This window comes from Eriocheir sinensis, chromosome 42 (genome assembly GCF_024679095.1).
Source record: "Eriocheir sinensis breed Jianghai 21 chromosome 42, ASM2467909v1, whole genome shotgun sequence".
NCBI classification, from domain to species: domain Eukaryota; kingdom Metazoa; phylum Arthropoda; class Malacostraca; order Decapoda; family Varunidae; genus Eriocheir; species Eriocheir sinensis.
In genome coordinates this window covers 4,655,560-4,678,174 of record NC_066550.1, presented here as the reverse complement: position 1 = coordinate 4,678,174, position 22,615 = coordinate 4,655,560, and the positions used below count along the sequence as shown (strand labels likewise).

Here is a 22,615-nt window from a genome sequence, read left to right as displayed (position 1 = left end):
TCAACTATGCTTTTTTTAAATAGGTTGGCAAATCTTCCCCTTAAAAGCATCACTGAAGTCACCATCTGTCTTATAATGGAAGCCACTCACCCTGTTCCGTAATGTGTCAAGATGTGATTGTATCTGTATCTTGATGAAATCATTAGATAAATATTTTGATAAGTCAGTGACTGGTCTTCCATGCCTTACTCTTCTGAACTGCATATGTGGCTCTTTCCTTCCCTCCAGAGGAGCAAGTTCAATCTGAAAAACAGTAATTATTTAAAGTAGTGAATCATATGAAAAAGCATCAGCTTTTATAATAAAAAATCTAATTTAAAACACATGAATACTACCATGAATGTACAGGCACTCTTTTTGACTGCACAATTAGGTCTTACTTCTCTACCTCTTCCATACTATTTATCAAGTTACATGGTGGTATCAAGTCTCATCTTTCTCATCTCTCCTCTAATGATGGTATATTTTTTATTTATTTTGTGTGTGTGTGTGTGTGTGTATTTACCTGCCTAGTTGTATTTACCTAGTTGTAATTTTACAGGGCCTGGGCTTACACTCGTGTGGCCCCGTCTCCGTATCTATAATTATCCAACTTTTCCTTGAAGCTCTGCACACTCTTCGCCGATACTATTTCTTCACTTAGTCTGTTCCAAACCTCTATACAGTACCCTTTCGAGTTTCACGCTTGCTTCATTCCGAAGGTATAGCGCTAAACTCGAGGATCGCGAAACTCGAGGTATTGAAATACATGAAAAAGCGCTTATTGGTTCCGACCTGTTGAAAAAAAATGTTTTTTTTTTACGACTTGACTCCCTTGTTATCACAATTTTTTCGACTTTACTCCCTTGTTATCTCAAAAGACGTACCTTGGTAATAGGTAGAAAATGGGAAGTGAGAACAGGTCGTTCTGAAGCCACAGCTGAAGGCGGCTGCCTTACAATTGGCTGGCAGTTCTGAATACACGCTTGTGATCCACGTGGTGTCGTCTGCTAATGTAAGGGCGGTTGCTCGCGCTCACCCGTGGTACAGTTGGACAAACCTATAGCTTCTGGTAGTTTTCTGTGTGTTATGGTATAATCTGCTAACTCTTTCTGTTATATGTCATCAAATCACTAATCATGATTGACTTTTCAATGCCTATTGAACGTAAACCGCCGCCGCAATCGCAAAATAGCACGCAGAGAGGTTCAACTTGCTCACTGCTTCCATATTTCCCTCACCGCTCACAAAGACCACAAGCGGACAAAAATGAACAAATCCAGGCAAATTAACACTTTTAATGCTGTGTATTCCCACAGCGCGCATGCGTGGTGGACAGCAGAATGACTAATTTCAGCGGGAAGATATTTCTCGCAACACCAGCCAGTGTAGTGGACCTTCTTCTTTTGACCTGTAATGTTTTGTATCGCTTCTTAGGTCCTCCTTCTCCACACTTTTATACTTCACAACATGCACTTAGGGCCGCTTTCACAGTCATTTTGTTTGTTTTCATCGTTATCAGTCACGGCGATCGCCGCTCCAGTATTTCCACGTGAAACTGACCGATGGGTAGTGATGTGATGTGATGGTGTCGGAGGTATTGCCTTTACAACGGCACCTCGTGGCGGCTGCGGGGTTAGCCTCGCCCCGCACCTTACCACACACTCTCAACACCTGTCGCTTTCTCTGCAGCCGCCACTACCCCATAGGCCAATTTCACGTGGAAAACTATAGCGTCGATCGCCGCCATTGGTAACGATCAAAACAAACAGTGACTGTGAAAGCGGCCCTTATTTACTTCACAGTGCACACTTATACACTTCACCCTGATCTTAGGTGTTTTTCTGTTCTTTTCTTTCCCTGATTTTGGTTTTCTATGCCCTTTTGCTATTTTCCACTGTTACTTTTCACCGTCGCTGCCATGCATTACAGGTCAAAAGAAGAAGAAGAAGAGAAAAACAACACCGGGAGATCTACAATTTTCTAGACTCGAGAAAAAAGTTTTTTGGACTGTGGTTCCCCAGCACGGGGTGTTCTCTTATCTTGTTAATCAAGTAGTAAGCAAAGCAACTCTGCCAGTCCATTTTACGAGTCTCTTGGTGGGCTATCTTCCACTGCTCCTCACTCCTCAGCCACTGCCGTTGTCTGTTTGTTTGCATGTAACTGTGAGGTACCCACATACCCACACTCATACTCACAACCGTTTTCCATTCACACGAACAACCATCAACTCGCTCCCGGTTGGGCATACGGGCAACTGCGGTTGCCCATAGCCCCAATGGTCGGACACCGCCTTTTAAGGCAGCACGCATGACGCCGACGGTAGGTAGACACAACCCGTACATGTCAAAGGAGCGTGAAACTCGTGGCGGTAATGCGCAAAAGTTGTGATGGTAAGAATTTAGGACTAAGCGCTAAACTCGAGGATTGCGAAACTCGGATAGCGCAAAACTCAAGAGGGTACTGTATTTCTTTGTGGGAAGCTATATTTCTTTATGTCTCTTGAGCATCTTCCCTTCCTCAACTTTTTACTATGTCCTCTAGTATTCCTGCTGGAAAGTTCTTCTCTTAGTAGCAATTTCTCGTTATCTACTTCTTCCATTTTACTCAATAGCCTATATATTTGTATTAGGTCTCCTCTTTCTCTTCTTTGTTCTAGTGTTGGTAAGTCCATTTCCTTTAGTCTCTCTTCATGTGTCAGTCCCTCCAGTTTTGGAATCATTTTTGTTGCCATCCTCTGTATTTCTAGTTTTTTTATGTGTTTCTTTTTATGTGGAGACCACACTGTTTTCGCGTATTCTAGTTTAGGTCTGACCATTGTAGTAATTTATTTTTTCATCATTTCTTTGTCCATGTAGTGGAATGCTATACCTATATTTCTCACCATGTTATATGTATCACCGAAGATCCGATTTATATGACTTTCTGGTTGCATATAATCTTGCATTATTACTCCCAGGTCTCTCTCTTCATTTACTTTCTTTAATATTTCACCATCTCCCATTTTATATGTCCATTTTGGTCTTTCTACACTTTTTCCCATTTCCATAACATGACATTTCTTCACATTGAATTTCATCTCCCATTTCTGACTCCATTTCCAAATCTTGTTTAGGTCTTCTTGCAGCTCCTTGCAGTCTTCACTGTTTCTTATATGTCTGCAGTTTAGCATCATCTGCGAACAGGCTCATGTAGCTGTTCATTCCCTCTGGCATATCATTAATATAGACTAGGAAAAGTACTGGTGCTAAAACCGACCCCTGGGGCACTCCACTTTCCACCATTCTCCATTCCGATCTAGTGTCCTTAACCACGGTTCTCATCTCTCTTCCTCTTAAGCAGCTTTCCATCCAGCGCTTCATTTTCCCTCTCAATCCACCTTTATTTTCTAGTTTCCACAGCAGTCTTGAATGTGGAACTTTGTCAAATGCCTTCATTAAGTCTAGGTAAATCCAATCCACCCATCCATCTCTTTCCTGTAATTTGTCTGTCACTCTTGAGTAAAAGCTCAGCAAGTTTGTCACACATGAGCGGCCTTTCTTAAACCCACATTGATTGTTTGTGATTAGATTATGTTCAAGAAATCTCATCCATTGTTCTTTTATTAATTTCTCACATATTTTACATACTACGCTGGTCAGAGACACTGGTCTGTAATTTAGGGGTTCTTCCTTTTTTCTACTTTTGTATAATATAGGTACCACTTTTGCCCTCTTCCACTTCCGAGGCACTGTGCCAGTTTTTATTGAGCACCTAATGATGTCATATATCGGGCCGACTAATTCATTTCTGCACTCTTTAAGTATAAAACCTGAAACTCCCTCCGGTCCCACGGCCTTCCCTTCTTCCAATTCCCCCAATAGTTTTTTATCTCCTCTTTATCTATTTTGAGCTCTTCCATATATACATCTAAGTTGTTTTCTTGTGGTTCATTAAATAATGATTCTTTGGTAAACACTTGCTGGAATTTTTTGTTAAATAATTCCGCCATGCCTTTGGGATCCTCGATCTCTACATTCTCTTCAGTCAGTCTTTCAATAGTTTCTCTTGATTTAATTTTTCCATTTATAAATCTATAAAATAGTTTAGGTTGTTCTTTACACTTTTCCACAATATCCTTTTCGTATCGTTTCTCTTCTTCCCTTTTCACTTTCACGTACTCATTTCTTGCTGCAAAGTCTTCTTCATTTCTTTGATTTTTGTTTCTTTTCAATCTTGACCACACTTTGTCTTTTTTCTTTTGCCTTTGCACATCTTGCATTAAACTAGTCCTTTTTAGCCCTCTCCCTCGGTCTGTATTTTGGTACAAACTTCATAACACCTGTGTTGTACACCTTCATGAAAATATCATACTTTCCTTGAACTTCGCTTGTACTCATTAACTCTTTCCAATCCATTTCACCAAAAAACTTCTTGAGGTTTTCCACCCCTGCTTTCCTATAGTTTAATCTATCGCTTCTATAAGTCTCGTCTTGTTCCCTTCTTCCCTCCTTCATTCCCATCTCTATGAGCACGTGATCACTTTTTCCCAGGGGGCAATCATACCTCAATTCATCCTTAACGTGAATTTCACTTGTCAACACCAAAGCCAGTCTTGCCGGTTCGTCGTCTCTTCTATATCTAGTGCTTTCCTTCACCCTTTGTAACATCAAATTTTCCATCATTAATTTTAAGAATCTATTCCCCCATGCCACATCACTACCATTGCTCTCAAACCTCTCCCAGTCAAATTTTTGCAATTGAAATCGCCAACTAGTATTACTCCTTTGTTTCCCTTAAGTAATCTCCTGAAACTCTGTATGGTGTCATCAATCATGTTTTCATAATCTTCTTTACTCCATGATGCAGTTTTTGGTGGTACATATGTTACTGCAATCGTCATCCTTTCTCTATTATTGTTTTCCAAGCTTACACTCACTATTTCTGCTTTTCCTTCTCCATATTCTACTGATTTTACTAATAACTCTTTCTTTATCATTATCACCACGCCTCCTCCGCCTTTGCCCATTCTATCCTTCCTCCATACATTGTATCTTCCATCTAACTCAATTTGGATGTTTTCTTTTAGTTTAGTTTCAGTTAGGCAAACTATCATGAGATCCCTCTCTTTTAGATAATCCTGCAGCTCTATTTTACTAGAGATCAACCCATCTACATTTGTGTACATTATTCTTATCCCCTCTCTGTATCTTTCTGATCTAGTTTTCGCTCCCCTTTCTCTTCTCCCTTATGAACCATTTTTTGATTCGATCCCCAGAAATTCTCCAAAAAAATGTTTTCTTTTCTTCCTCAGATCTTGCATTATTTTTTACTTTTGTCTCTGCCAGTAGTTCATTCTTATATATATATATATATATATATATATTCATATATATATATATATATATATATATATATGAATATATATATATATATCTATATATATAATATATATATATATATATATATATATATATATATATATATATATATATATATATATATATATATATATATATATATATATATATATATATATATATATATATATATATATATATATATATATATATATATATATATATATATATATATATATATATATATATATATATATATATATATATATATATATATATATATATATATATATATATATATATATCCTTACATCCTTCCGTTTCTTTTAGTTTAGTTGTTCTATATAATATATCTTCGGCTGCCTTTTGTGATTTTAGTTTTAACTTAACTGGTCTTGTTTTCCCTTCAATAAATGGACCCATTCTGTAAATCTCATCTACTTCCTCCTCGATACTCTGCCTTTCTGCATCATTTAGGTTCTTGAGCAGGTCTCTGACTGACTTCAGTTCCTCTTTATCCCTTTTTGGTTTATATGTTATATTCTTTTCTCTCACTAATTCTTAATTTTTCTTTAAGGCCTTGACTACCTCTTTCTCCACGTCTTCTTTATCCTCTTTCATTTGCTGTTCTATTACTTCTCTTAGGCTTACATTTGCTTTTTCATTCTCCACTCTCCAGGTCTTCACCTCTTCTCTAACTCTTTGTTCTTCTCTGTTTGCCAATTCCTTCAAGTTTTCATTTTCCTTTCTTACCACTCCCAAACCTTCCTTCACTGATCTTTCGTACTTTGCTACTTTTTCCTTTAGCTCCTCATTTTCCTTAACCAATTTCTTCTCATTTTCCTCTAGTCATTTTATCCTATTTCTCAGGTCGCTGTGGAATTCTCTATTCTGCTCTTCTTCCTCATCCCTTCTCTTTACCATGTTGATCCATTTATTCAGTTTTCTTTACATCAGCAGCACTCTCTTATATAATGTCGTCTTATTTCTCGCAAAACCAGAAAATTCCGCTGAAGTACCTCCAGCTTCGTACTCACTTTCCTCCACGCTGTTGTTGTCAACTTCTCTTGCTCTTCTTCTGCTTCATGGCGTGATCCATCCCTGGTCTTCCTCCTTCTCACTCATCACACTCAACTGCACTAATTGAGACCTACCAAACCAACATTAGCACAGCCCAGGCCTCTGCAACACTACACTAGGTATTTTTGCTCCTCAACAGCTGACGCGGGTCGAGGATTGCGTCTTCCCAACGGCTCGGAGCGGAGCGGCCCAGATGTTTACTCCTCGATGGCTGAACACAGTGTGTCCAATTGTGTGTGTGTGTGTGTGTGGGTGTGTATTTACCTAGTTGTAATTTTACAGGGCCTGGGCTTACGCTCATGTGGTCCCGTCTGCATATCTGTACTTGTCCAGTTTTTCCTTGAAATTGTGCACACTCTTCACCGATACTACTTCCTCACTTAGTCTGTTCCGAACCTCTATGTTTCTTTGCGGGAAGCTATATATTTTTATGTCTCTCAAGCATCTTCCTTTTCTAAAAATTTTACTGTGTTCTCATGTGTTACTGGTGCTTCATACTTCTCTTAAGAGCAACTCCTCATCATCTACTTCTTCCGTTTTATTCCACAATTTGTAAATTAGTATTTATTTGCAATGCTGGGCACTTCCGCCACTTATTGCCACCGACGCAATACCAAAATAGTGGTGCAGTAACGCAGTGACACAAAATTTGTAAAAGTGTCGCGGTGGCGTAAGTTTAAATTTTAGCGCCACTTTTTGCGACACTCCCCCAAAAAATTGGGTTTCAAGGAAATGAAGAAGGACATGGAGGAGGAGAATCAGGAGATGGAGTAAAAGAAAAGAGAAAAGACTAAAAGTAGACAGAGACAGTGCGAGAATAGAAATTTTTTGGACTTCGTCTGTTAGTAAACTACTAAACTCAGTAAACTGTGACATGTACTTAAGTAATTTTGTTTTTCAAAAGTGTTAAAACTGTATTTTCAATAAAATTGATATATTTTGGGACTTATACAATAATTCTAAATTATTTTATAGTACTTATAAGTTATTTTTTTGGTGGTGCACTAAATTATTTAAGTGTTGCACTTAACTAAAAGTGGTGCAGTGGCGCGGTGACGCAAAAGTCGTGACGCAATTTTTTTGGCCTGAAAAGTGGTGCAGGGGGCATGGTGCAACGCCCCCAAGAAAGTGACGTGCCCAGCATTGTTTATTTGTGTGTGTGTGTGTGTGTGTGTGTGTATTTTACTTAGTTGTGACATATGGGAAAAGAGCTACGCTCGCGCTGTCCCGTCTCCATATCCTCTTATCCAACTTTTCCTTAAAATCATGAATGTTTCTTGCACAAACCACCTCCTCCTCCAGTCTATTCCAAAGCTCAATGCTTCTGTTTGGGAAGCTAAACTTTTTCACATCTCGCCTGCATGTGGTTGCCCTCAACTTCTTTGTATGTCCTCTCGTTTCTCTCTCGTTCCACACACACAGGTCCTCTCTGTCCAGCTTCTCCACCCCGCTCGCCACCCTGTACACCGATATCAGGTCTCCTCTTTCTCTTCTTCTCTCCAGGGTTGTGAGCCCCATGCTATTGAGTCTCTCCTCATACGTCCGATCCCTAAGTTCCGGTACCATCTTAGTTGCCATTCTCTGCACTCTTTCCATCTTTCTTATGTTCTTTTTGTGAGGAGACCAGACCACTGCTGCATACTCCAACCTTGGCCTTATCATTGTACCTATTATTTTCTTCATCATCTCCTCATCCAAATGCACAAATGCTGTCCTCATGTTCCTCAGCAAATTCATAGTTTGTCCCATCATCCTATTGATGTGTTTGTCCGGTGACATGTTCTCTGAGATAGTCACTCCCAAATCTTTTTCTTCCACTCCTCTGCATATTATCTCACTTCCCATCTTATAATCATATTCACATCTACTACTGCTCCTACCAAACTCTTATTTTTTTACATTTCCCAAGGTTGAACTCCATCTGCCATGTACCACTCCACTCCCATATTTTATCCAGGTCCCTCTGCAATGCCTCACAGTCCTTCACATCATTCACTCGTCTCAATAGCTTTGCATCATCTGCAAACAAACTCACATAGCTGGTCACTCCGTCCACCATATCATTTATATAAACAGCAAACATTATTGGCGCCAGCACCGAACCTTGTGGGACCCCACTCATCACAGGGCACCAGTTGGAAACCCTGTCCCTAATTATTGTCCTCATTTCCCTGGTAGTTAGGAAGTCCTCCAGCCACTTAATCAGTCCATCACATCACTCCACCCCTATTTTTAATTTTCCAAATTAGTCTTCTGCACAGTGCTTTGTCAAATGCCTTTTTGAAATCCAGGTACACTCCATCCCCCAGCCTTCCAGCTACCAGATGTTGTTTACGTGATGGCGGCGTAAACAGATCCATCTCGGGCTCGGTATGGTTCTCCATATTTATTTTTTTTGTGTGTGTGTGTGTGTGTGTGTTCTTGCCTAGTAACACCATGCAAGGACTGAGCTAATCATGTGGTCCAGTCTCCATATTGTCCATATTCATCCAGATTTTCCTTAAAACCTCGTACAGACCTTAATTCCCTCAACCACTTCTTTTAATTCACTCAGAGTATATATATCCCTGTGGGTCTTGCAAGTCTTGAGTCTACACAACATCCTTCATTAATTCATGTATTGTAAAATTTCTTGGTAATTTTTTAGTCCTGACTTACAGAGTGTAGTGATGCTATGTAGTCATAATGGCTTAGGGCAAGTACCTTCTCTTCTCTTTCAACCCACTATTATTAATCATGCAATATATTTCCATTATTTGTAGGTAATAAGTGATCATACGGAAGAGCAATTGTAGGAATAACTACATTTATATACTATCACTGCTGATTTAAAAGGTAGCAGAGAGCAAGAGAGAAGAAGCAATGTAAATGCAAACAGAATTTGCTGCACACTAAAACAAGTAAGGAATAGGCCGGTGAGGGGCACAGACAGTCATGCAAGCAGTGGTGCCGGGTCCGTGAGTCCCTCCCTGGAAAATGTTGCACTCCTGGTTACGTGACACCAACTCTTGTAAAGTTACACACAACAGCCTTCTGAACTTACATAAAACTTGGTGGATAGATGTATCATGAGGAAAGGAGGACTTACATTTTCAAGGAAACATTCAATAAAAAAAACTGAATGACGGAATGTTAAAACCATCTTCAATAATTCTGCATACAAGCAAAGAACTATAAAGTGGCCTTATTGGAGGTGGTAATAATAATAATAATAATATCAATAATAATAATAATGATGATAATAATATTCCAAAGAATGCCATAATACTCCTAAACTAATAATACTTTAGATTGACTTCAGTAAGTACACCTGATGGAATTGAGCCTACCTGTGAAGGCTGCTCCTCTGTGGCCTGGGGCATGGCCTGGGACTCTGAAGCAGCAGGAGCCTCAAGATCTTCCACTAGAGGAGGCAGGATATCAGGTACCTCTTCAACCACAATCCTTAGAAGACATTGCTAACTATTAGTTGATGTAGTTAAAATACAATTATCTAAATATGCATAATCCAAAAATCTCAACAATCCAGATTTTCAGGGTGGCAGTCAAAAAATCAAAAAATTAAAGAAAAGAATTACAATGATGCATCAAATGTGATGTGCAGCACCAAACTCGGGGAGTGAGAAAAAGAAGACTCAAGAGATATACAGTAAACCCTCTGGTATCCGGGTTAATAGAGCCACGGAGGCACCCGGATATGGGAAAAACTCGGATATAGTGTAGGTTAAGTCTACGGACCTGAAAACCCAACTTTTGCCAACCGCATTTAATATATCATCAGCACAAACGATGCTACTTAAGATCACGCCCGTAAGCCCACGACAGCCTTCCACGCTAGCGCATACGTATATATATATGAAACGAGTGCAGGGATGATATGTTACAGCCGTAAAAAAAAAAAATGTTACAGGTTAGGCTGCATTTCAGCCGCGGCGCTGCCACCCCGCCCCGCTCGCCCTGAGAATATATATCCTTATTATCTCACAAACAGAGCTACTTAAGCTCACGTCCGTATGCCCACATCACCCCTTTACACCTGCGCACACGTGGATATATGAAACGAGGGCAGGAAGGATGTATTATAGCCGTAAAAACGATAAAATGTTACGGGTTACATCAAACTGCCCGCTTTGCCCCGCCACCCCAAGAATGTTTTACCTTGTTTTCTGCAATATTACATTATCTGCACAAACGCCAGTGTAGGCAAGACTTTCCCCATCCACAATGAATGTGTGGGCATTGTGGCGTCTCTTGCAAACGATAATTAGTGACTTAACGTAAGAAAAATTTTCAGGGCGTTGCAGGGTTGGTCAGCACCCGCCATGGCCCCAAGGACGTCGGTGTTCTGTTAAGATTCGCTCCTAACGGGGTAATTAATGCTTGTACACCCTGCTGACATATATATATATATATATATATATATATATATATATATATATATATATATATATATATATATATATATATATATATATATATATATATATATATATATATATATATATATATATATATATATATATATATATATATATATATATATATATATATATATATATATATATATATATATATATATATATATATATATATATATATATATATATGTGGTGCATATATATATATATATATATATACCTTGGTGGTGTGGCACACACACGGAAAGAGCTTAGAGGCATCGCATGGGCAATTTGAACGACTTTTGACAGCCCACAACAATTTTTTTTTAATTTTTAGGAAAAAATCACATTTTTTAAAACTCCCGGATATGGGCGAGGTCGGATACGCTACATCCGGATAACTGAGGGTTTACTGTACATTTAAGTAAGTTGCTGACAGCCAAGTACTGCAGGTATGCCAACTACGCGAGTATATGGGCGACACATGAGCTCACGTAGTAGGAATTCACGTACTAGTAGGAACACGTCTGATGGAAAAAATGTTACTGACTGACTGGTCTTTTTTGTGCCACTATAGTCTGTTCAGAGCAAGAAGTCGGTTCAGGGTGGAGCTGGTATCGTCGTTTACCTCTACCCATGCTGCCAAATCAGCCTTCGTACATGCGACTCTCTTATTTCCCATCCATGTGCTATTTGACAGCGATATTTTATATATTCTGTATATAGTAAAGGAAGCTACATAGTACAATGAGTGTCGATGTTTAGGATTATAACAAGGATTTGTATAAATTCTATGACATGTGGCAGCGATTTTTTCCCATGATGCCACGTTGTGGTGGTGGTAGTGTTGGTGGTGTTGGTGGTGGTGGTGGTCGGTGTGTACCCCTAGGTCCCTCCCCCGGGTCGAGAGGGAGAGAGAGGGAGAGAGAGAGAGAGATAAACAGGTGGGTTGTGGGTGGGTAGGCCGGGAGAGAGTGCTAATCTGATAATTGGCGGTCGAACTGGCAGCGCTGCACTCATGGGAATTCTGGAATCTGCCACACCTTGAACCGACTTCATGCTCCGAACAGACTATACCACCCTCGCCAAGTGCCGCACGGCCACACCCTCACCACAGGACATCAAGAAGGCACACATACACTCACACACATATACTATATAAGACACAATGCCGTACAAAATTTTGGAATGACTGGCAACAAGGTGCCGGATGAGGTTGTAGCAGTGAGGCACTGAGAGTGGCTGGGCAGGCACACAAAGGAAAGTGTGAGGTGAGCCGTGTGTTTTCCGCAGCGCCCTTACACAAGTTATTGTGCTTACTCTACACTTTTCATTGCTTGTTTCTGTATTTTTCTGTTTTGTTTTGTCTAAGTGACTGGAGTCTCGGTGTGGTGTGGTAACCGAAGCAAGGCAGCACCACTCGTAAAAAGAAAAGTATGCTGTGCACCATGCTCATTCCACAGTGTCCTTCCATATGTTTGGGGGTTTATTCAATATTTTTATCGCTTGTTTCTTTATTTTTCCGTTTTTATTATTTTTTTCTGACTGGAGTGTTGGCGTGGTGTGATAGTACAGGTAACTCTCGATTTACGCGAGTATTGCGTCCTTGAAGAGGTAGTGTAAATCAAAAACAATGTAAATCAAACAAGAGGTAGGTTTCTGTCGAAAAATGAACACTGTATTTTGCGGAGTATAACGCGCACCCCAAACTTTAAGACAACAATTTTGAAAAAAAAGTTCTTAAAATGCTCAGAAATATGTACGGGTTTAAGAACATTGATAATGTACAGTTTCCCGAAATTTATATATTTTTGGTGTAATCTTTACTGCTTGAATTGACAAGTGTCCTTGAGTAAAGCAGTGAAAATGGCGGCCGGGCTGGTGTGAGAAATACCTCCCCGTAAACATACTGATGATGCACAGCTTCTGATATCATAATAAGCATATTATTCCCACCATCACTCGTAGGTTATGGCAGACAACTAGGCAAGACACAATTCACACGGTTCTGGTGACACGCGGCATGCAGCTGTTTGTTGTTTGGGTGTGGTTGTGTGGTTTTCAAACAATGCAAATGGCAGCCGGCTGGTGTTGCGAGAAATATCTCCTCATACATACTGATTATGTACAGCTTCTGAGATCATAATAAGCATATTCTCACAGTCACTCGTAGGTTATGGCAGACAACTAGGCAAGACACAATTCACGCGGTTCTGGTGACACGCGGCATGCAGCTGTTTGTTGTGTGGGTGTGGTTGTGTGGTTTGTAAACAATGCAAATGGCGGCCGGGCGTGAAATAACTCCTCGTACAAGACTCATGATGTACAGTTTTTGATATCATATTTACCCCATTATTCTCACTAATATTAATAATTAATAATGAACACATGGAAATTTTTTCCAATATGATTCTTTTATGTATAGCTTGTACTGCTCCTTAGTCATACAATCGTAAGCCAGCTGTGACATCAAGATCATACAAATGGCGCCCAACAGGAAAGCGGGATAACAGCAGGGCATGGGCGATCCTCCACCGATTTAATTTTTGTATATTAGTTATTTGATCGCCCTGTATTCCATGGTAACATATTATAAGACAGCTATGGACTATGAAGGATCATTAACAATAATAAAGGTAAGTTTGCCGTTGTTATTGGATAAGACGAAACACAGACCCTTAAAAACACTCCAAAGAAAAAAATCATTAAAAATTTGTACATTCGGAGTATAACGCGCAGGGCTAAACTTTCAGGCATTTTTTATGTGAAAAAGGTGTGCGTTATACATTCAATGGAGAGAGAGAGAGAGAGAGAGAGAGAGAGAGAGAGAGAGAATATCCATATCTACGAGATATCCAATCAGGCACTCAGTCTCGGCCTCACTTGTCTGAGAAAGAAATGAGGGACAGCATGAGCGCCTGGCTAGTATTGGTACCGGTACCGTGCCGTATAGCTGGTACCATTAGTACCGGTACTAGTACCGTTACCTGCCCACCCCTATCGTTGAGTAGCGTGGCAGCGTGGGTACTGTATTGTTGTTCAAGTGGCATGTGGGAAGAACTGAGCTCAGCTGTGTGGCCACGGCGCCGTGTGAGTCCAGTTGCGTGAGACATATAGTGGCCACTCCATAAAATATAGCGAATAAGTGTAAAAAACCTGTAACTTAAACATTTATTTGGATTTTGGACACCGCGTTATTTCAAAAAGGCGTAAAACAAACTCGCATAAATCAAGTTACCTGTAACAGCGAGGCGGCGGGTGTGGCAAAGCTTGTAAACAAAGAAAAGTATGAGGTGAGCCGTGCACATTCCACAGTTCCATCTCATGTGTTCTTGTACATATATTCTACATTTTCATCTCTTATTTACATAGCTGGGCATGATAACAGAAAACCTTATTCCCGATAACCGATAACTGATATAGGAAAACCTTATCGGTGATAACCGATATTCGTTAACTGGAGACACAAATATCGGCGATAACCGATAACCGATACCCGATATAAATCCACAATTCCGATACTACCAAGCGATAAGTCCAATAGGCGAAAACGATACTACAGTACCCTCTCGAGTTTCACGCTTGCTTCATTCCGAAGGTATAGCGCTAAACTCGAGGATCGCGAAACTCGAGGTATTGAAACACACGAAAAAGCATTTATTGGTTCCGACCCGTGGAAAAAAAATACTTTTTTATTCGACTTGGCTCCCTTGTTATCACAATTTTTTCGACTTTACTCTCTTGTTATCTTAAAAGACGTACCTTGGTAATAGGCAGAAAATGGGAAGCGATAATAGGTTGTTCTGAAGCTGTAGTTGAAGGCGGCTGCCTTACAATTGGCTGGCAGTTCTGAATACAAGCTTGTGATCCACGTGGTGTCGTCTGCTAATGTAAGGGCGGTCCAAGGAGACTATAGAACAGGAGAGGGGGCCTCTATGGGAGACCGTGGGCGGGTGTTGGTGTATATCGGTTGCAACAGATGGCGCAGGTGCAGCTTTGTTTACATCCAGGCGCCTCCCCCCCTCCAGACCCACCCCAAACCCCCAGTACCCATCAGCAGTGTTGCTACATGGGATCAAGCAGCAAATGTTGCTACTTTTTTTCTTCAGTCTGGTTATTTCCCATTTTAAATAAAAAAAAATAAAGGTAGATAAATATTAAAATGAACAGTAGGAACTATATATATATATATATATATATATACCAGGTAGATATAGCCTGACTGCATGTCACGAGTAATGCTATCATTGTTATATTATTATACCGCAATTATATTACTTTCTCTGCATGTGTGGTTAGATGTGTTTTATGTGTTTAACCTTTCTGTATACATACTGGAATGAACCAAGGAATTGTAGCCCTACTGCCGTTCTTTAAAACTATGTGATCATGTTTTTCTTCCAAACTCATTGTTTTAGCACGCACGCTGACTTCCATCAGTAATGATTTACATCGAGTCATTGGTTTGATGGGGGAAAGAGTGGGTGAATATAATTATCTCGGTCTAACTTATACTGTTTATTATAACGCTATTCGCAGCAATATCTTTCTCTGCTCCGATTGCAACGCTGCCTCGTTCAAAAATCATAACACCGCCGCGGCCGCCACGTTTACCAGCCGGAGCCTCGAATCATGTCCCTTTGTGGTGATAAAGAGGACACAGCCTGGTGTGAAGCTACATTTATTACGGAAGGATGCCAGCCGGGGTAAGTGATATATATAAATGATGATAATGTGGAAATTCTAATCATTTTCACGCTGACAGCTGTTCTGAACTTGCTAACTGCATGCCTCCCCTCCTCCCGCGGCAAGAGGCCGAATGGCATACACACAGCAGCTCCAAATTCCTCCCCATTACCACCTGTCATCCTCGTCCATGTAGCTATCCAGTCTACTCTTAAAACAAGCTATCATCCCTGCACTCACTATGTGATTACTGAATCTATTCCATTCCCCCACCACCCTATTACTAAACCAATGCCTGCCCATTTCCCTCCCAAATCTATATTTTTCTAATTTAAGTCAATTACTGCATGTTCTATCTTGCCAAACATCTTATGCAAAAGTTAACCAGCATCTCCACTCTTTCATCCCTTACACTGATAAACTCTGGAACAGACTTCCATTGTCTGCATTTCCTCCTGCCTATAATTTGACCTTCAAGAAGAGTGTATCAAGACTCTACTTTTGTCTGTTTGGGAGTGGCGAGTAGTGGGGCTTTTTTTTCTAGTACGCTTTGTTGCCCTTGAGCTGTCTCCTTTGTTTAAAGAAAATAATAATTAAATAAATGGAAGTTGGCCGCCAATGCTTCCAACACATTTTGGTGCCATATCTACAAGTGGTTGGTGACTGTAAGTATCTCAGTAACCTGCATGCATCTATGCCATTCCTATCATGGTGCATGGAGCAAGCTTCACATAACACTCAGACAGAGACAGTTTAATTATGGTTACATATCAGACTCAGTTTATTGCTCAGTCTATTAGATGCAGTGCTGTTAATATTGTTAGTGGTAGTATTAGTACAATTAATGTATTTATTTTAATTAATTTATCAATATTTATTTATTATATTCTTAGTGTTTGAAAATTCCAATACTAGTATTAAGATAAACAAAAATATCAGAAATATATTTATACTCATTAATTATTATTGCTTTTCTTATTATTACTTCCTTCAATGTCCTGGCACTTTGACATCTAGTGCTTTTCCGTCTAGCAGCCAAAACTGTGGTCTTTCTGAATGTGTATGCCCTAAGTCTTCATTGGTGTAACGTGCTATATAACATAAAAATCTGCATCTCTCTCTCAGTATCCAAAGAGTTTCAATTTACATCTTGTAATCACTCAACTAATGCAGTGCAATCCTCATCTCTGTATTTTACCGTGTGGACATACTCTTTCCTTCCATGTTCCACTGTCGTATGTTATTCCACATCTAATACAACCACATCCCAACAGATCCAAACACGTCCGATATCATCCAAGAGAATGTGGCAGCTGAAGGGGGAGAGGCCAAGAAAGAGGCCAAGGGTGAAGACATTTAGCCACCCTGTGGCAGCATTCAACCCTCTTGGTGAGCTGCAGGAATGTGCTTTCCATTGCAGTGCACCAGCTCCATGTACTGATTTTGGTATGAATACTTCATCTAGTGTTTGTTGATTGTTGTGTTATTAATCTAATTATGACGTCACAAAATAGACTGTGCAAGTCACTTAACACATGCCCTGCTCAACATCACTTTTAAGTTGTAGAATTCCTTCATATGGATGCTGATTTATGTATCCTGAAATGATTGGATATTGATTGTCTTGACATTTTTTTTTGTCCATGATCACTGAACCATGTTACGGTATGTCTTTGGGTGCAGATCCAGGAAATGAGTTTTTGGGAGGACGTCAGACTTTTTGCGGGTGGAAGGAGCATTAGCATTACCGATTAGCCATTCTCGGCAGTCCTGGTCTTGAAAAACTGGTGGAGTGACCTAAATCAATGGGTATAATGGCCTGGACTTGTGCCAAAGCATTGTTTTAGCCGCAGCGCGCTTTTGAGCTAGTTTTCCTGTATCACTCAGGAACATTGGGGGCGCCTGGGCCCCCCTTTGGATCCACCAATGTAGCTATGTCTTATAATATATCTATCCTTTACAGTCTGATGGTGCATCCTTCTAGGTTGTCAAGTTTTAGTAGCTACTCATGAGAAGTATTCCTTATAATGATCATTGATTTCCAAATGGTTTGCACTAAAAAAAAGTGTCGTGTAACCTGCCGCAAATAATAATCAGCTGTAGTCAACCCTTGCTTTAAAGAACCAATATGGAGGAAGGGGGTGATGTTATATCCAAAAATCTTTTACATCTGAAGTATCCAACCTTTTTGTGTATAATAAACCTTGTTTGTTACATGAACTTAAAAGTTCACAATTTCCATACATGATTCTTTTTTCCTTGTATTTGATGATTAATCCTGACATGTATTTCCATTATCAGTAGGTAATATATAGTAACAAGACAATAATACACATTATAACAATGTATATATGTATTATAGCCCAATGAGTGCACAAGATCATTTACCTCATCAGTGACGCCAAGTCCGGGAGTCCTTCCCTAAATTCTTTGCCCAAATTTGTGACACCAAGTATAATAACTTGTTTTAGTGACCATTTGCATCCATTTTTCACTTTGATTAAAAATTGCCTCTCAACAGGGTGTGAACTTGATGGGGTTGGAGGAAACTCGACTCGGCCATCAAGCTCACCACAATATAGTAAGGAACCTCTTGTTCTCAGTGATAATTTATCCTCTTTAGTTACTATTCCATGTTGCTTTAATCACAACTAATGTGTTGGAAACATTACAGCTTAATAACAAACTTCACATCTCTGCATACAAATTGAGTTCAATATTTAACTGTTACACCAGTAGGCTACATATCTTTAAAAAAAAGGTATGTAAAAAGGTTGACATTTTGAATGATATATTTAAACTTTATTATGTTTCTATGGGTGTAGTACCGTTACGATTAGTCGAGTGATCAGCATATGGGTCTTATGTTTTTGATAGCATAGGTTCAAATTTTGCCATAGGCTGGCAATTGATAGTAACAGTAGTGTCCACAGATACCTGCCTGTTTCTTGTTTATCCTGTTCCACTTTAAACCATGACTGGCCAATCTTTGAAGAGGTAGCATAACCTTGAAGTGCCACTAACAAACCTTTGTCCATTCTTCTGATGTGATCCTTTTTTTTTTTTTCTTCTTTTTTTTCCACCTGCCTATAGCGCCGGTAGGTTTTCTTCAGGGGCCTGGCAGTCGGCCCAGGCCCGTCATGATGCAGGCAATTTTTTTTATAGTGGTGCCATTTAGTATTGGCTCATGCTGCCGCCCAGAACTCATTCTTGATTCACTTGGATGGTTTAGCAGGGCTTAGGTATGATTAACATTGCAGAAACAGGGAATTTTTAGATTTTTAGTGTGGCAACACATTAACAAATGTTTTAGCATGGACTGAACATCAAAGATATATATGGTAAATGGGTGCTTGTAGATCTTGACATTATATCTGTCAAGAGTCTCCAGTTGTATCCTCTCCCCCATCTCCTGAAAATATTACTCTTGTCAGGCAATCTAAGTGAAGCCTTCCATCGAAGCTGGCGTGCAGACATAATGTCAATGCTTAGATTCACTGTCCTTATAGCACTGAAAATAATGCAATTACATGCACATATTTTATTATTTAGAATTGTGATTAATTGTGATTAAATATTTTTTCATGTATTTTCAGACATGAAAAGTGAAAATTGCTGCACACAACAGTCTGCCGTCTGCACCGGGAGGCAAGGCAGCTCAAAGCCCAGGCTGTTACAACTCCTGGGCAGTTTTTGCCCAGAGCCAGCAATTTTTTAGATCCAATAGGGATGGATTTTTTCTGAGGTCAGGTTCAACATGCTGCAAGATGCCAAGATCTAAGCCTAGTAGGAGATATGGGTTACAAGAGAGGAGGTTTGCTCTGGCCTTATACTATCAAAGTCCAAATGCTAATAGATTTCTAAGCACAGTATTTCACTTGCCTTCAGTTTCAATACTTCACTTATGACTCAGGGGTATTTCAGTAAATGTTGGCTGGAGCAAACAGACTCTGACAGCCCTGCACCAAAGAGCACAGGCTTTGTCAAAAGATTAGATAATTCGTGGAATTTGCCATTATTTAGTATTACTTTTGTTATGGCAAGAAATTTTTTCTATATACCTTGCCAAATATTGCAAGTAATGCACCATTGTTGGTCTTGCCTGTTATAAATCAGATCTTGTTCAATTAACAAGCTTTGGGTGTCTGCCACTTTCCAGTTGTAATGCAAGGAATCATTTATCTTCCCTGCCAGATATCACATGTAATGCACCATTGTTGGTTTTGCCTGTTATAAATCAGATCTTGTTCAGTTAACAAGCTTTAGGTGTCTGCCACTTTCCAGTTGTAATGCAAGGAATCCCCTGCCAGATATCACATGTAATGCACCATTGTTGGTTTTGCCTGTTATAAATCAGATCTTGTTCAGCTCACAAGCTTTAGGTGTCTGCCACTTTCCAGTTGTAATGCAAGGAATCCCCTGCCAGATATCGCATGTAATGCACCATTGTTGGTTTTGCCTGTTATAAATCAGATCTTGTTCAGCTCACAAGCTTTAGGTGTCTGCCACTTTCCAGTTGTAATGCAAGGAATCCCCTGCCAGATATCGCATGTAATGCACCATTGTTGGTTTTGCCTGTTATAAATCAGATCTTGTTCAGTTAACAAGCTTTAGGTGTCTGCCACTTTCCAGTTGTAATGCAAGGAATCCCCTGCCAGATATCGCATGTAATGCACCATTGTTGGTTTTGCCTGTTATAAATCAGATCTTGTTCAGTTAACAAGCTTTAGGTGTCTGCCACTTTCCAGTTGTAATGCAAGGAATCCCCTGCCAGATATCGCATGTAATGCACCATTGTTGGTTTTGCCTGTTATAAATCAGATCTTGTTCAGCTCACAAGCTTTAGGTGTCTGCCACTTTCCAGTTGTAATGCAAGGAATCCCCTGCCAGATATCGCATGTAATGCACCATTGTTGGTTTTGCCTGTTATAAATCAGATCTTGTTCAGCTCACAAGCTTTGAATATCTGCCATTGTTTATTTCAGGTGTAATGCTTGGAAGCATTTGTTCTCTTCCTTACCCAACAGTATGCAATGCTTTATTGTGGATTTTGCCTGTTATGTTTAATCTTGTTCAGGTAACAAGTTTTTGGGGTCTTCCTTACCTAATATGTGCTGCAGTGACACTTGGCTTGGTTTCATAATGTGAAATACAGCATGTAATTTCATCACACTAAGTGTCTATCATCACGTGTCTGGCATCATTAATGTGGCTTCCAGGAGTAATCTTGTTTGTATTACGGCATGCAATTTTTTTCTGCTTTATACGATATACATAATCACATAGGTATGATTTACGAAATGTAATGGCAGTTGATATTCTTGACTAATGCCTCATAAGCCTTGTGAAAAATAATGCTTTTTTGAAGGGGGGGGGGGGGGGGGAGCAGAGAGTGGTTTGTTTGGTTGGCCAGTTCAAGGAGTTTCATATCAAATGATTTTATTACATCCAACTTTAATGTGTGCTAAAAACATATATTTTATTACATCCAACTTTAATGTGTGGTTCCTGCAATAAATGCTACATGTTTACTGATGTAGCCTATGAAATACATATCACTCTCTGCCCTGTAATTTAATTGGTGTGTCACATACTGCAACATAACTTTCCTGCTATTTTCTTACACTATGAGTTGCCTTATTTTGTCTCATTTGCTTTTATCATATGTACCTCTGCTGCTTAGTTGTGCCTACTGAGCTTAATATCTTCATGACCCTGACACCAAGGTCAGAGCTTGTGAGATCATACTGTGTCCTACATTCCATTTTCACCTCCAGGCTTGGCTGTCTCCCAGGACCACCAAGTTATTGCATTCCATTTAAGACAACTCATGTACGTGTTACCTTCTTAATGTCCTCCATCATGTATTTCAGCATGTTTTATGATGCTTTGCTCTTATATTGATGTGCCTTGCAACATTTTTAGACAGTTTTCATTGTATATAACGCACCATTGTTGGTTTTGCCTGTTATAAATCGGGTCATGTTCAGTTAACAAGCTTTGAGTGTCTCCCATTGCTTATTTCAGTTGTAATGCTTAGAAGCTTTTGTTCTCTGCCCTGTCAAGCAGTATGCAATGCTTGCCATTATCTGGCACTTGTACAGTTAGTATGATATTTTTACTCAGCTAAGAGCATTTAGCAAAAGGTAAAGGTAAGGCTGGGGGCATACGCTGTAGCAGCGCGTGGCCTCGGTGCTCATCTCTGTAACATTGGCCCTTGAGCCTGTGGTGTTAGGGAACCCATTACCCTGGGACACAGGACCAGTGTGACATCCGGGTTACCACAGTTGCAAAGGCATTATAGTAATCTAGCATGCATAGAATGTTGTATGCTTTGCCTGTATTTAAAGCACTGGATATGTTTCCTACACACACACCACACACACACACACACACACACACACATATATATATATATATATATATATATATATATATATATATATATATATATATATATATATATATATATATATATATATATATATATATATATATATATATAAATATATAAGAAAATGCTTTCAACATCATATTTTTCCTAAAAAAACAAATTGATATAGTGTAGATAATACCTAATAAAACATAAGAACAAATATATTTTTCTTTACCCCATTAGTAAATCATTTTACAATGAAAAAAAAAAAGTGAAAACTGGATAGGGTGCTGTGGCAGGTACTTCAAAAATAATAAAGCTACCCCTGAAAAGTGACGTTTTTGGTGGGCTGCAATAGATGGCGCTACTTCCGCACGCCTGAGGAATTACTACATACCACTATCTCTTCGTATATAGTCTCTTTGGGCGGCTCGCGGTCACCCGTGGTACAGTTGGACAAACCTCTAGCTTCTGGTAGTTTTCTGTGTGTTATGGTATAATCTGCTAACTCTTTCTGTTATAAATCATTAAATCATTAACATCATGATTGACTTTTCAATGCCTATTGAACGTAAACCGCCGCCGGAATCGCAAAATAGCTCGCAGAGAGGTTTAACTTGCTCACTGCTTCCATATTCCCCTCACCGCTCACAAAGACCACAAGCGGACAAAAATGAACAAATCCAGGCAAATTAACACTTTTAATGCTGTGTATTCCCACAGCGCGCATGCGTGGTGGACAGCAGCGGGAAGAT

The 22,615-nt window shown here is 39.6% G+C and overlaps 1 protein-coding gene and 1 long non-coding RNA gene across 6 annotated transcripts in view; one reads left to right on the top strand and one right to left on the bottom strand.

The window, feature by feature from the left end:
* The window catches only part of LOC127009841 (uncharacterized), a 138,329-nt gene continuing 115,714 nt past the window's right edge, over positions 1 to 22,615 (bottom strand). For all 4 annotated transcript variants that reach the window (XM_050883206.1, XM_050883205.1, XM_050883207.1 and 1 more), the window contains 2 exons: positions 9,728 to 9,842; positions 1 to 243 (listed from right to left, as the gene is read on the bottom strand). In XM_050883206.1, coding sequence (XP_050739163.1) covers positions 16 to 243; positions 9,728 to 9,842 — 343 coding nt within the window. In that variant the 3' untranslated portion in view covers positions 1 to 15. The remainder of the gene's footprint in view (positions 244 to 9,727; positions 9,843 to 22,615) is intronic.
* LOC127009842 (uncharacterized) lies at positions 16,853 to 21,867 on the top strand. 2 transcript variants are annotated; one of them, XR_007762479.1, is made up of 5 exons: positions 16,853 to 16,930; positions 18,006 to 18,065; positions 19,081 to 19,750; positions 19,983 to 20,214; positions 20,331 to 21,867. It is a non-coding gene; the product is annotated as an uncharacterized LOC127009842 (long non-coding RNA). The 2 variants fall into 2 exon arrangements; XR_007762478.1 differs by lacking the exon at positions 20,331 to 21,867 and having other exon boundaries at positions 19,983 to 20,322.